Source organism: Aplysia californica, unplaced genomic scaffold (assembly GCF_000002075.1).
Source record: "Aplysia californica isolate F4 #8 unplaced genomic scaffold, AplCal3.0 scaffold00121, whole genome shotgun sequence".
Classification (NCBI taxonomy): Eukaryota; Metazoa; Mollusca; class Gastropoda; order Aplysiida; family Aplysiidae; genus Aplysia; species Aplysia californica.
This window is the reverse complement of record NW_004797391.1, coordinates 376,543-392,501: the sequence shown is the minus strand read 5'-3', so window position 1 is coordinate 392,501 and position 15,959 is coordinate 376,543. Positions and strand designations below refer to the sequence as shown.

Below are 15,959 nucleotides of genomic sequence, written 5' to 3'. Positions count from 1 at the left end.
CATTTGGCACCGGTCCCCTCCCTCTCGTTATGCTTTTTCCTGATGACCGTGCTTAAACTTAAAGCCGGCACGGACTGTACTACTACTTCTACAACTACACTCTTGCTGCTACATGATACACACGGCGCACCGGCAGTCGAATTTTAATTGCCGCGGGGCGTTCCCCGCCGGGCGCCTTATCACGTCGAGGGCAATGGGGGTCAGCTCCCTGTCGCCGCTCTGTCTGGGCCGACTTAATTTTTGGTACTTTTCACCGTACAATTTAAGGTGTATCCTTGTATTTATGGTAATTCTTATTTAGTGCACCCAAAGCACGCATTTCTGCTCTTGAGACTCAAAAAAGAACGGACGTTGTAACTTGTCTGCCGGTTATTTCGTTAGACGTGCTGGAGTCGGCAATGCTAAATTGTAATTTTTTTTTGACTAGCGTGAATGAAAAAAAAATCAATATATAATAAAAAAAAGGCCTCCTCAAAATCTGTCGAACTTTTGGAACATGAACAACATAGCATTGGTGCAGATACTCAGAAAAGATGGTATCTGCGCATATAATAGAAAGCTGTAATTTTGCAACTTTATGATACTTTATCCATCGGGCACACAATTCACTATGAAGTAATTCCTCCAAATACAACTTTATGTGTCTAATAGTAATATAATCGTGAATATTCGCAAATTTTCTCTAAAGTTTATAAAAGTTACCATGAAGTTTCTCTATGAAAAGTACAAATCGATTTTAGTGCTAGAATACATCTTCAAAGTTGATCTAATACACGAACAGTATCTGTTACACTCCAGAAATTCCTTACTTTTCTTAAAACGCTAAGTCTAGGTTTTGTAAGTTGACTGAATAACAGGGATGACTTCTCGTAAATGGGTTATAAGAATAATTTCTAGCTTTCCAGGGACACTGAATCAGCACCAGACTTTTCCAGCTTTGTTTTTTGTTTCTATGACCATTTGCAATAACTGACAATGTGACTGATTTCTTTACATTCATAATTGTGTCCGCGCATATTTCCTACACAAAAACTAAGAATGAATGTGTTAACTGTCATTATTTTTATTCCATACAAGAAGTTTATCTCTACCCATGTATTTACACGGTTTTGTAGTTTTTTTTAATCGCTTATATTATATCTTTTTAGTTGTATGCAGGCTGCCAGAGACACAGCATGATTCATGAACAACCACAGAGTAACTTTCTCTTGTTTAATAGTAAAATAAGAGCTAACGCTGATCGTCTTTAGTTAAAAAATGCAGATGTGCATCTTTCTTCTCTTATAACTTGACTATTACTACTCGCGCAGATTTAAGATTTCTCATGGTAAAAGACATGATATTCGTAGTCAGTTTAACACAGATTTTGGAGAGATCTGTCGTGCCTTTTTAAAATTAACAATCATTTATTCATAAGTTTGTAACTAAAATAGGACAAATTGGGTACTCTACAAACACCTGTCTTGAACAAAATCTAAGGCATAGAAATTAACTATTCTAACGCAGAAAAAATCTCAAAACATTGAGCTTTTAGTACATCCGCGTAATGGTTTGCTATGTGGGATGGGGAAGAAGTTATATTGTTTTAAACATAGTCAAAAATGCGAACTTCCTGATCGACAGCGACAAAGTCGCTTCAGGGCTCATTAACCCCGTGACCCCGAGTCGGGGAGCTCCGGCGGGCTGCTGAGTCATGCTCCCTAAAAGTAACAGAATCGGGCGAAAAGTGACGCTGTGTACAACTTTCAACCATTACTCACTACAACTATTACTACCATCATGCAACTACTACTGTTCACTACAACAACTACAACCATCACCACTACTACTACCACCACCACCACCACTATTACGCGTACAACAGTAGAATCCTGTTATAACGAGAGGGAGGGGACTGGTGTGAAATGTCCGTTATAGCAGGATTCTCATTATAAGGGATCCAGTAATAAATTCAAGGAAAATAATAAAGTAGGCATAATCTATGAGGCTAAAGTTCTGTTTTTTCCTTTTTATACCTCCTCCTCTGATGATTTTGTTCAACATGACCTCTAGGTCTTACTTGATCAAAAATCGAATCAGGTTTCTTTCTCTAGCGCTAGCAACGATGACAGCTCGGCGTTGGGTTGCAGAAAGAAAGGGCTCTGGCTCTAGGCTAACACACCCGCTGTGTTGTCCCCCACCCCACAACACCCTGAGCTGCGTTCCGTCTGCTTGCGCACGTCACACATTCGCTTCATCAACCATAGCACTGTGACCTCTCCATCCCCACATCGTAGGCATAGATAATCTAGACTAGGCTGGCCTATCACACGATGCGTTCTGCTTGTCTGCGCATGCCACACCCTCCCCACTCATTCGCCCCAACCTTCATTGTTGGTTCACGTGGGCTCTGTCATTCTTTGTTTCGCTATCACCAACAACTTTCTCAACTGGCGAGGATATAATATGTGTAATTTGTCTGTGCGCTGTGCACAGCAGTAGCAATATTTCGTTATAACCGACTCGTGTGTTTGTCTGATTGTGCAATAGCAGTATTTTATTTAGAAAGATAAAGAAGGGAAAAAACAGGGTTTTATAATAGTGTCTTTATAACAGACTTCTCGTTATTTCAGGACTCGTTATATGTATAAGTGGACTCCACAGTACTGTATATATTGGCAGCAAACATGAAAATAGCATTTTTTTCTGACTCCTATAAATAATTCTAAACAGGGTCCAAGTCAAAGTACTCTAGTATTTAGCATACATAATATCAGCAGCACTGAAGTTTGTCACTTATTTGTGCTGCTTTCTCTGCCCCTTATGGGTCTGATGAGCAGTATGAGTGTCACCAAGGAGGAAATACTGCTTTCGAATTTGCGCTTGTCAACACACTGTTCTACAGTATGGATGACCCTGGTCTGAATTTTCACTGGGGTGTTCTAGCACAGTGACTGTTAGTGTAACTATTATTAAGGCTCTTCAACCATTTGGTGGAGCACTATGCAGATGGACATTTTATCGTCAGCAAGCTGTTGAAATGTATTAAGCCCAGAAAGCAACATTGTAAGGGAGATAAAAAACGGTTTCATTCTTTTAACAATCATACCTGCATTATAATGCATTTTTCATTTTTTTTTTTCAACATCTAGAATTTGAACTTCGACTTTAAGCACATGCAACAGGTACAACACATGATACAGAAACTGCCCAAAAAAAATTTGGTTTGGTGCATTTTTACAGCTGACTGATGATAGGTTTGAGATCCCATCTCTTCCTAAACTTAAATATTCTTATGAAGTGTAAAGGGGACTTACACCTATCATATCATGCGAGCGCGTATATACTGCTTCTGAAGGATATTTCAAAGCACACGACAAGTTGAAGTTGGTCTCACTCTAGTATAATCATGGCAATTTTTGGGTTACAATGGCAAGAGCAATAATTCTGTAGGAGGTAGATGATAATTCACAGATCCTGTCTTAACAAAATACCTTACACTTTATTGAAAAAAGTCTTACAAAAAAAAGTGGTAAAATATTCAAACTCACAATTGTGACTTGTTGGTGTTGGGTCCACTGTTGGCCATACTAAGCACGCCACGCCCTGTGTGTGTCAGGTTCGGTTTGAGCTCATCTTTGAAAGGGGTGCCCCAGATAGAAGTACCTCCTGGGGACAGGGATAAACTCTTTGTTGTTTTGTTTGAGTAAACAGAAACATGGTACAATAACCTGTCCCCGTGGTTTTATGCAAAAGAAATTCTGAATTATGCGAACTGAGCCCAAAAATGTGAAATTATGCGATTCTGTTAATTTTAACAAAGAATGATAAAGGAAAATAATAAGAAATTATGCAAAAAATGATCAAAATTTGCTAAATTATGCGGGGCGCATAAAACCCCAAGGACAAAATAATGGTAGTTTAGGGCTGGGAAAAAGTAAGGCAGATAGAAACAACAAAGGGAAAGAAAAGAAGGACCTACCAGTGGCACTCTCTCATTACCTGCAAAAATAAACTCTCATTGGTATGACATTACATAGTCATGTGCAGAAACACTTCCGAGGAAGGAGTATCCTGAGCACATCACTTGCAACAGTATTAAAATAGTATTAAGCCTACAAACTAAAGGTGCTTAAAGAAAAAAATGAGAAGAAAACTGGAATGATACACATCACAAAGAAGACCCTATCACTATTACTAGTATTACATGTCTGCATCAACTTACCTGTTCCTGTACCCTCTGGGTCACCTCCCTGTATCTGTGGAAGAAAATGCAAATGGGATTACAATAGGATTAAGTTTATGAAGGACACTTTGGAGGTGGTAAATCAAATTTGAAAAGGAGAAGAAGCAGGACCAGGGAACTCAACGAACCACCCGTATACTGTATTATTGATGCTAATACTAAAATATGGACTTAACACAAAACAAAGCAACATGCTTACCCCCCCCCCCAAAAAAAAAAAAATGAAAGAGAAGCACATTGACATAATGAAAAAGGTCATTTGGGGTAGAGAAAAAGTATGACAGACAAACAAAGCAAGATAGTTGAGTAGTCTCCGCCTTAACGCACCCCAAACAAAAGCACGCTCCGCTCAAACACACGCTTTCGTAATACGACAGGTTTTTTACCATATATATATACATATATAAAAAAGATTTAGACGTACAAACGTACGGCCTCTCTCTCTAAACGCACGCTTCGATCAACGAAACATGCCAACAGGCAAAGTTTGACTAGGAGTAATTTTCGCTACAAGACAAGCCTAGACAACATTATTTCGGTGAGACTGCCCCTTACGCAGAGCAAAGAGAGTGACGGACAACGCTTTCACACCTGACTTTCCATGGACACATAAATCTAGGACTGGATGGGTGAAAATGTTGGAGGGGGTTGGGGGGACTGAAATGTTTTTTGATTGATCATTCGAAATGCATCTTGGAGTTTGAGAGAAGGTTTCTGACTGGTGTTTGGGAGATTGAAGCAATTACAAATGTAGTTAGACCAAAGCCTATGAATATGATGCGCAACAAGCATGAATGCTGTAGAACACTAGATAGGCCTCTGTCGTATTAAAGATTAGTCAAGTAGGCCTAATCAGCTGCGCTCGAAGAACTTATAACTTACTTATTCAACGAATCATAAGAAAAAAGTCTTTTGGAATGTCTACGATTCTGACGCCATCCATGTAGTAGTAGTATAAGGTTTTACGGCGCTCGCAACTGCCATCCATGAATTTACAGTCGGGGCTTGGAAAACCACGTGGCTGAGCGGTCGTCCCTTTGACTATCACCAACAGTTTCTTCTTAGGCTAACTGTTCCTGACAGTTGATGGTACATATCATCACACTGAGTCTGTCTTTCCAAACCCCCCCCCTTCCACACACGCACACACCCGTTCAACACCTTTGTGATCACATAACCGCAGTTGGGGAATCCTCCACAAAACAGTCAAGTGTCGTCATATTATCGGCCAAAGTAACACCCCCCCCCCAAGGGAAGTCACTAGAATATCAACGAAAAGAGATGATTGCATCTCTTCTTCCCTTTTCACAGGTTCATGTAAACGAATGCTCCATATAAACACACGTTAAGAAGCCCTCCAGGGCGCCGGGCGTTTAGGCGGAGACTACTGTAAAATAAACAAAACCTGCCAGTTGCACCTCCCTCCCTTACAAAAGGTATAAAATCAATCAGTGTACTTACCATGAAATTGCGTATTGACCTGTGGAAGATTGTGTTGTTGTAGTAACCGTTGAGGCAATGCTTGAGGAAATTCTCACAGGTCTTTGGTACCTACAGGGGCAAAACAGAACAGAAATTGTAGGATACTCATCCACAAACTACTTTATTGACTGATAATGATAACACTCCATTAAAATTATATTGCTATGCAGGCAGTGATCAGTCATATATAAAGGAAAACAGGCCTTTTGTGCATCATACAAAAAAATTTGTAGGTATCAGATTGAGTTTAATTATTAAAATTTATGCTACTGGGGGAAAGAAACTTAATCTTCTGGTCTGATTAAGTTGTCAGGAGTGGAAGAAAAAAGCATTTTTGTAGCATTTCAGTCAGGGATTGGAGCTTGGGGAAAGTGTTGACAGGGCTTTCAAATATTATTCTGACATCCAACATTTTTGACAGCCGGTAACAACATTGCTTGCTCAAGTGATTATGAAAATGAGGGACCTACTAATGGTGTGGATCTGACCCTGATAGTACTTGACAAACCTAAAAAAAAAAAGGGCATCTCTCCAAAATTACCATATTCAATTTTCATTCATTTATTTCTTAGTTTAGTTTTGACTTTCCATCTGTTTTATAGCGTATATTAACCCCCTCGTTGCCTTCTGATGAGAAGTACTAGTAGTGCACTGTCACAACTGACTAACCATGTCACAGTAGAGCTCCAGACTGAGGGGTCCCAGGTTTGTGATGAGCCGAACATATCCCTTTTTCTTGACCCGCTCGTACCGGAGAACATCTTCCTCAATCAGATCTGCGGGGAACAGATACATAAGGAAATGTTTAGGTAGCATAAGCACATTGCATAATCTTTGAGGAAAGATTGATAAATAAAAAACATCATCTTTTCATTAGCAGAGAACTATAGAACTTTGAATTCCGTATCCGGCAGAACATTTTTAGCCTTTGAGAGTTTAATAAAATAGAAAACATTTTAAAATAGCCACAAGGTTTTCAAAGAAAATTTTTAACAAGAAATATACATTACAAGCTTAAAAAAGGCACTTATAGAAAGATCAGTTCATTTTCTTTTGGATTAAACTCTTTGGCTTGGGATAATTTTTTTAAAATCAGAAAGTATATGACCCTTACACACAGAGCGGTCAGTACACTACAGCACTGAGCTAAACTATTTGGCTGGATGCTGATGTTATGCCGGCTGGGACAGGGTTCCGAGTTTTAACAAAATAATGACAGTTCCACATTTTTGGGGCAAATCAAACACTGATTTGAAGTGATCTTATCAGTCTTGAAACAAAATTAGGCTCCATATCTAGCTTATTGTAATTATCTTCTGTACTGTTAATGTGCAGATATTCTGTGCACTTGATACTATACTTAGCGTCAATAAAAACCAGGCACATTTTAATTGCGTGTTTCATGAAAAGTTGAAAACCGATTTAGCTGAAATTTTCCACACGTGATTGTGAACACTTGACGCTCCTGATCAGCCTGCATTTATGATCAGGTGCCCAGTTAATAAAGCTCAAGTCTTGTTTTGTTATAAACAGAGTTTTGTCATTTTTCTCGAACAATTTTGGTTTTCTAATTTTATTTTATGGGTTTAACACATCTTTTATCTGTAGCCAAGAATAAAACGTTAAAAGTTTCATTTCAAAACATCTAAATCTAAAGATACAGCATGTCGCGTTTAACGAACTCGAAGAGCGCAATCAGGCAGTTGGTATGCTGAGGGCCAATACGCCGGTAGCGAATGTTGCAAGCATCTTCAATGTGACAAGAGACACGATATATCGACTAATGAATCGTTTGCAGATGTCTGGATCCGTGCAGGATGGTCCCCGGACGGGTCGTCCTAGAGCTACGACACCAGCCCATGACCGGTACATTCGAGTCTTGCACCTACGAGATCGCTTCCGGCCTGCTACCAAGACAGCCAGGGAGTGGAAGGGACGGAGAACCATAAGTGCGCCGACGCCTAAGACCTCAGCCGGTCACCTTGGATCAGCTATGTACAGCACTTACAAACATATGGAACAACATTCCACAGCATCCCATACAAAGACTTGTGCGAAGCATGAGGCAGAGGTGCACAGAAGTCGCCAATGCCCACGGCGGCTATACGCAGTATTAACTGTGACTTCTCATTTTAGGGCATACAATTAAAAGATCAAATTTCAGGAAACAAAGTTCATTAAAAAAAATTGTTTTATGTGTAATTGATTTGTAAAATGTTCAAACTTTCCTTATAGAGAGATTGTTTCTGGTTAAAATCAGTCTTTCAATACAAAAAACACTAAAAAAGGGGTGTCTGGGTTTTTTTTACGCCAAGTATATTTTATTATGTCAACATGGGGTTGAAGCCAATAAGTGATTTCCGCAATATTTTGATTATACTGATATCAGTGATGCTAATGACAAAAAGTGAAAAAGAATGAAAATCGTCAGTGCCACGACCAATTTGGGGAGGAAGAAGTCTGTATGAGACGAGTGTGGAAACAGCATGCAAATAAATGAGAATCGAGAATAAAGCAAGCCATCCAAATCGAAAACAAATGAAATCAAAACATTGCCACGCTCGACTTCAACGCAGCACGTGAGATGACGATGATCGCTTCGCGAAATTAAGAATTTACGCTTGTCGAATTAGATTTTTATTTACTTCAGCACCCCGACTTTCGTGCGACTCGGGAGGATGCCAAGTGGCGGAGAAATTTCCTCAGAAGGCTAAAAAAACCTGGAATTCCTCAGATGCGGGGAAGATTTGCATCGCCGTGAAATGGTTGCCGCTTTCTTAAAAATTAACTGAAACGTAAAAAGAATTACCAAAATTCCCAGAAGACATAGGCTTTCCACATGGAACAGAAACATTTGTCATACAGCCACTTTGAAAATTCAGTTTCAGGTACCTGATTATCATGTTTAATTTTCATTGAATTCATGTCAAGGGTGCGACGATTCAAAAAGCATGGGAGCTGACCTACCTGCTACAAATTCAGTGTGCCTGTCCATGGCAGTCGATGTGAAGGAAGCAGCAACTTTGCCAGTGGAGTAGTTAGCCTGAAATTAGATTATAATGCAAAGTGGAATAGTGAGCCTGAAAATCTAGTCAACTGCAAAGTTGAGTGGCATGACACAGCTGTGTACTCATTACAAGTTTTTTGAGAAAGGTATACCAAAATCTGACCAATTTAACACTTCCATTTTACTACAACAAAAAGGATTAAATAGGGGAGGGGATGGGGCAGTTAGTTTTAGTAAGGTTTTACGGCGCTCACAACTGCATAAGGTCATATGAGGGCCAAGGGGTGGATTTCAACAGAGAAGTCTAAATGGGGAATCAGGCTTACTCTGCTCACCTCTGTAGTCCTTAACAGCACAAGGTCTGCACAAGATTCAAGCTCAGTATGAAAATGTATGAGTTTAATGCCTATGCACTTGCAGCCTCAACTAACAAATATAGAACAGATTTAGCAGACTCATTTTGATTAGTTGATCAACTTTCAGTGATTCACTTACTGCATTGAACTTGTCTGCTCTTTTTTGCTCATCTTCTTTCCCACCCTGTGGAGATGAAAATGACACTCTGTAAGATCAAATTTTATATGAACACTATAACAAAAACAATATAAAAATAGCAATTAAAACAAAGAAAACAGAACACCCCCCCTCAACATAATGTTAGAATAATGATTGAAAGTAGACAGCCAACCACTCCATGACCATAAACATGGAGTGGGCATAAAAGTGTACTATTTGATTTATGTAGTCCTCTGTTACTGATATGACAAAGCACAGGTATGGCCTTTCAGTCATGTGCCATAAAGTGGACTGTAAAGGTTTTTCTTGACGGCCGAGTTGACCTGTCTAGTATTATACTCTCTATCATGTCTGGTCCCCGTAGAATGAAGGTTTAACATGTGATGTGGCCTAGGAAAATCAGCAGAAAAATATCTTGCCACCAACTGACACACGACCAGAAAACCTTAGGTGATAAATCTCTTAAGCATCATTGTTTCAGTACCACCTCCACCCTACCATCTGAAAACTTGCTATGACATTTGTCTGGTAATTGAATACAAGTGGATTCGATCATGTGGGAAATCTTATGTTGTTTTATGAGGAGGATGAATATGTGTCCTCTGATAAGTCTTTCGTTTTAGCGACTACACAGAGTTCATCAACACAAAGACCAACCAGATATGGGGAGGGCTTGTACTCTCTGTCCAGCTCCTCCAAAGCTGATTTTGTCTCAAAATTTATGGACTTCAGATTGTGCTTTGGGTCTTTCTTCGCTTCCTCTTCATCTAAAAAAAGGAAAGAAAAATAAGAAAAACATGATGTATCAAACAACAGCATCACCTTGATTTTAGTGATTGCTGACCCTTTTAAAGCTCTTTTCCCCCTTGACGCCTAGAGGTACAAGAGGACAAATAAAGTAAAGTAAGTAAAGTAAGTTAATCTTTTAGACTCCAACTGCCACAAATAAGGCCACTGAGGAGGTAAAGTGTTTCCACCCTACCTGTCACAGCCAACCTGAGCAGAGTGAGATGCAGCTCCCAATAAAAAGAGGGACATACTCCATAAAATAATCTCATGTCTTCTGCTTGCAATAAAGAAAAAACTAATCATTACATTGCAGATGACAGCAGACAATATCTTGTTTGAGTGCCCGCATGTAACAGGGAAACTCTAGATTAATAAGAAGGCACAAATTAGCACATAATACCAACAAGAAAAATAAAAGACTAAGCTAAATGAAACATAGCAAGCTATTCTATTTCTTGATTGAACCCTCTTTTGTGGCACTAGGCACTGTTCCATTAATCCCAGCTGGAAGTGTTTGCACTGTATTAATCAACATTTTATACTTAAGGATGATGGCACAGGTTGTTAATTAGGTCAACATATGTCAGAAAGTGCCAGTCACAATGAGTTCAAGAAAAGGAAAGATGTTCTGCACTTTGATACGCCATCTTCAGTCTCTGCATACATAGGCTTTGCTGCTCCATCCTTCTTTTTCATCTCTCTTCACTTGCCAATTAGCTTAACTAACTCAATTCCGTGCCTGAGATATTTCGGTCAGCTCGCTGGCTGCGTTCAATCCCACAACCGAGATAACTCGGTTCTACAGTTTTTGTTCCGTATACTAGTTATTTCGCTTAGGAAAATGGCCTCAAGCTTTAAATAAGGTCAATTCATTATTTCCCCGCCCAATTCTGCCAAGAGGTGTGCTGGAATTTTGTTTCTACCGTCATTACACACAAAGAAATCGTGCTTTTTATGAAGGCATTTTCAGCACGTTTTTTCACACTGATCAGCTGAGCATGTCTCGCAATCGATTCTCTCTGCCTTTCTCACACATACTTTTTTAAATTAATGAATTTTTTGGTTTTTGTAAAGTGTTTTACGGCGCTCGCAACTGCATAAGGTCATATGAGTGCGCGGGACACACCTAATATTTTCAGTTGGTAGTAAATTTTGAATTTTGCCCGGGTGGCGGCCGAAGCCTACTCTTATCGATTTTAGACAACCAAGGGATCTTTAGCGTGCGCAACTTGCACACGGGCCCTCTGAGATTTTTCGCCCTTGTCCGAGAAGGCTAGGTGTAGACCTTTCCTACCAGAAAATCAGGGGTGTGGCTGAAAGACAGCAGTAAGAAGAAGCGAAAGAGTAGCAGTAGAAAGGCAGCAGAAAGAATCAGGAGGCAAGAGGAAGGGGCAAAGGAGGTGAGGGGGTGGGGGCAGAAAGAGGAGACGAAAGCAGACGACAGAACATTGCTAGAGAGCAGGAAATGAGGTGAAAGGAGACAAATTTAGAGAAGAAAATTTTTCTGTCACTACCCGGATTCGAACCCGGGACCTTTGAATGAGAGGCCAACACCTTAACCTCTAGGCCACGAGAGCCTCTCAATTTATGAAAGTATTCAACAGTCTTCATTATACATGACATACAATAATATATAGAACTAGACACTCACAAGCATATTTGAATATATAATATAGGCTTGCTCTTGCTCATTCGGCGATTTAAAAAAAATATAAGCCCCCAAAACGCCAAAAAGACAGTCACTGCAGTGGAACCCACAAGGAGCACAAGGCAGGGCTAGGCCACGGGAAACATGGAGGAGATGCGTGGAAAGGGACATGAGAGAGATGACGCTCACTTGGAACGAGCTTGGAAGGATGGCTCAGGATAGAGATAAATGGAAGGAGCTTGTATTTGGCCTGTACCCTGCCAGGGGTGAAAGCCATTGATGATGATGATGAGAATGTCAAATTTGTACAACAACCCAAAGCAAAACTACTACAGCTACATACTTCAAACCTGGTTTGTCTAAAGATCCATTTTAGGTTGACTTTGTGCCAAATTTCAAAGCAATTGAATGATATTTATGGTTACTAGTGGGCCCTTACATAAGTGCCAAATGACCGGTTTCTGGTTACATTTTCGGGAAAACCTCACAGGATTAAGTAAATTAAGGTGCTGGTTAGGGTCAATGTTTTGGTGTACTTACTAGGTTGAGAGCATCCATACCTAAAAGCCTGGTACAAGAATGCTATTAGATGGCAAGTTTTTGTCTTGAGTAGTCAATGTAGAATTGAGATTGTTTATCTGTTGTCTGTGATCCTTGTGATCTTGAGGACCCCTAACATTCAAATTTTCACCCCCATACCCGCTCAAAAATGCTTTAGGTGCCTGAGGCATTGGCTGTACTTAACCTCTCCACAGGATTTTGCCGAGTTCAAGTTGAAAGAGACTGTGTAACTTTTAGGGAAAAGCTTTTCAAACAATATAACAGACATGAGTTAGAACACAAAATTATATCAAGCATGAACAATATATAACAAGTTCTACCAACCTTCATCAACTAGTTTCAGGTTCTTTTTGATGTGATAGAAGGACTGCATGTTGAACTTATCCAGGTTAGTGGGATCCTGAACACAAGCAAATAATACACACAATGTGATCAAGCAAAATAAAAAGTATTTCTGTAGTTTAGATGAAATCAAATGAAAAACATCACATTTGATCTCAAAACACTTTTTTTGTTATCACTGTTTATTCAAAAATTCATGCTTTGAGCTTGAAGCATGGAAGGGTATGGTACGAGTTTACTCCCGTTTCAGTTCCATGAATTTCTGTAAAAGTAGGTACCAGAAACTAAATTTTCAAACTAGCTGTATGCCAAATTTATCTGTTCCATTTGAAAGGCCTATATTCACTGAGCATTTTGGTACCATTCTTTAACCTCTCCGTCAATTTTTCAGAAAATTGTAGTTGTTTAAAATTTGATCAAATTTGTTAAAGTCAGTCACTGGCTGCAACCCCATGTTTGACAGACAATAAAAAAGTAACAAGTCCACTAAACATCTCCACATTAACAGAGTACAATCACTATAACAAATATATGGAGCATATTTTTTTTCAAGACTGTGCATGTGAGATCTTTACAAATCAGTATTTTATTGCCTCAAACACGATGATCTGTCGTTATTTCGACAAAAACACAGAGCGTTGACCCGGCCGGCGTTGCACCGGGCCCCGCGGCGAGCGAGTCGGCTCTATAGGCCTACTATAGTGTACCACGGATGCGGGGTCACATGCTTTCTGAGTCTCGCGGAAGGATTGATGTAAAATAATTCCAATTTAATCACTTTATTCTAATAAGATATGAACTGATCTTTTAATTAATACTTTTTATAAGCCGGTATTTTACATATTTTGTGTAAAAAGTGATCTTTAAACATTTTGACGGTATTTTTAAAAGCTTTCTATAAAGACGCCAAAGACTAAACTTATATCACGGGAAAGCCCGTTTAAAGCTCTACAGTTCTCTGCCAATGAAAAGACGGTATTTAATCATCCCTCGTTCCGCGAAGCATTTGAATGCACGCCTGTCAATTTTTCAACCGGCCGACCACGCATTCTGACCGCGAGGCGCTTCGCTTTCGTCGACGATTCTCCAGCTCCTACTAATCAGACATATAAACAACTTACACCATTGTAACGAGGAAAAGCGGAACTTTTACAAGGTGTACGGCATTTGGTGTTTTATAGCGAAAGAGCAAAGAAACAGCGATCGGAATCACCCCGATTTTACCGATACCATGCGGTCGGAAGGCCGCGAGTGCCCGCGAGGCCGTGTTTACGCTACCTAGTAAAAGGCAAGACCTCTGAATTCAACATCTAAGTAGATAAAGAGCCTTGGAAAACTCTAGAGAACGACATATATGCTCAAAAAGCCACATTTGAGACTCAAACCTGTGTCAACCACATCATAGCCCAGAATGATACTCAATGGACTGATACTGATGGCATGATTCTATGAGCTACAATCATTAAAAAAGTAAGGAAAAAAACATTGTTTTTAGCGGGGTGGGGTTGGGGGGTAATTAGCAGTAGTATGTCAGAAAAATTTAGGACAAAAGGATGACTGAAAGGAGTGAGAGTCATCATGTACCTCGAGTGTGCGTGTGTGTGTGTGTGTGTGTGTGTGTGTGTGTGTGTGTGTGTGTGTGTGTGAGAGAGAGAGACAGAGAGAGAGAGAGACAGAGAGACAGAGAGACAGAGAGACATGGACATACAGACAGAAAGACAGACAGACAGTAAATGGAGCTGATAGACAGATTAGAAGGGAAGAGGAAATCAAGTTTGATGAGAGTAAAATGAATAAATTATACAAATAAGGAAAAATGAAACTGAACACTGAAAAAGGAGGGCAGGTAGAAAGACGGACTGAAAATTTCTTTTTTGGCTGAAGATGAACACACAATGATGCAATGTGAGTCATATCCTGCAGTAATTAATTGGAATCTATACATGTATAAAAAATAGAGTTTAAAATTTTCAAAGCATTCAAAGAACAGACCTGTATGGTGATGATATCTTTGCGAACAAATGGTTCATCTGTAAGGAGATCTTTCCAGTAAGCAGGTTTGATGTTCAAGCGTTCTACAGCCTGTGCAAACATACACATAAGAGGAACCATTTATAAAACTAACTTTCTAACATATTTGATTTATGAGCTACACAGTTTCTTTTTTCCCCTCTATATTTTCCTTCTCACATTTCCTTGAAACTAAATTTCTGTTATCACACTGAAGTATTTGTCTTTACCCAAACTAAATTGGAAAACAAATCTGATAGTATAGAGAGACAGATTATTATTCTTTAAAAAAGTACTCTTCACGGCTAAACGCATTTGCACCACTAGCCTTAAACATGTTACTTAAGTTTAAAACATCAGCAGTTCTATCATTCATTAAAAGCATAAAACATTTTTTTGTGTGTGAACAGATACCTTGAGACAAAGAATAGATGTGTTCTTTAAACAAGTAAGATAAGTATTTGTCACATTCAGGAATAAAATCTCCGCATTCATTTATTATGTGAAAAGAATTATTTACCACTTCAAAAGTAAAGATTAAAGGCATTCAAAAGTGTAAATCACTAATGAAGAACAGGAAAAAATTAAAGTGATGAAATAAAAACCCCCAGATAACACTAAATTCACTAGCAGTCGTACATCATAAGCGAAGACATTTCCGCTGGGACCAATTGCCACAATGTGAGAGTTCTCGTTGAAGACCTTGAACGTGACTGGACAGTGGTACTTTCCATCAGAGTTCTTGTGGAATGTCAACTTGACCAGGTCCTTGGCCGTCATTTTCTGGACATTGAGAGGAATAAAATATCACAAAATAATCGACAAACATTAATTTTAATGAAAACAGTTCTTCAAATGGCAACCAGCTTCAGTTTGAGTAAACAGAAGCACCTCAGCACAAAAATGCTTATTCAGTGCAGGAAAAAAGCAAGATAGAATGACAGCAACAACAGAGAAGAAGTACAACCTACCAGTGGTGCCTTCCAGCCAGCCGTACATCCCAATCACAGAGCTTTAGAAAGGATACAATACTACTGTTACTGCAATGAAAGTATGAACAAATTTAAGAGTAGAAATCTGTATCATTTTGTCTCCATCAGTATTTGGTTTTATATCAAATCTTGATTGAGGTTTTCTTCCACATCCAAGTCCAAGAAAATCCATCAAAAACAACAATTAACAAACAGGCAGCGATAATCTTATGACAAGAACTTCAACACAGCTGTCAATAGCCCCCTCCCAACTAAATAACAAAACAGATTCCGTTTAAGAAAAGATGCAGTCGAACCTGCCCGTAAAAGTCACTCAAGATAACAGAGTAAAAGGACAATTATAGGCCAGTCCACTATGGACAGGGTAAGACTAACGGCCACTTATTT

The 15,959-nt window shown here is 39.3% G+C and overlaps 1 protein-coding gene across 1 annotated transcript in view; it reads right to left on the bottom strand.

The window, feature by feature from the left end:
• LOC101851943 (RING-type E3 ubiquitin-protein ligase PPIL2) overlaps nt 1-15,959 on the bottom strand; it is a 64,401-nt gene that overhangs the window by 39,373 nt on the left and 9,069 nt on the right. Inside the window, exons 5-14 of the mRNA XM_005096090.3 lie at nt 15,220-15,363; nt 14,563-14,652; nt 12,553-12,628; nt 9,888-9,997; nt 9,210-9,254; nt 8,675-8,750; nt 6,377-6,483; nt 5,687-5,776; nt 4,205-4,238; nt 3,531-3,648 (exon numbers count right to left, since the gene is read on the bottom strand). Of these exons, the coding sequence (XP_005096147.2) occupies nt 3,531-3,648; nt 4,205-4,238; nt 5,687-5,776; nt 6,377-6,483; nt 8,675-8,750; nt 9,210-9,254; nt 9,888-9,997; nt 12,553-12,628; nt 14,563-14,652; nt 15,220-15,363 (890 nt within the window). The remainder of the gene's footprint in view (nt 1-3,530; nt 3,649-4,204; nt 4,239-5,686; nt 5,777-6,376; nt 6,484-8,674; nt 8,751-9,209; nt 9,255-9,887; nt 9,998-12,552; nt 12,629-14,562; nt 14,653-15,219; nt 15,364-15,959) is intronic.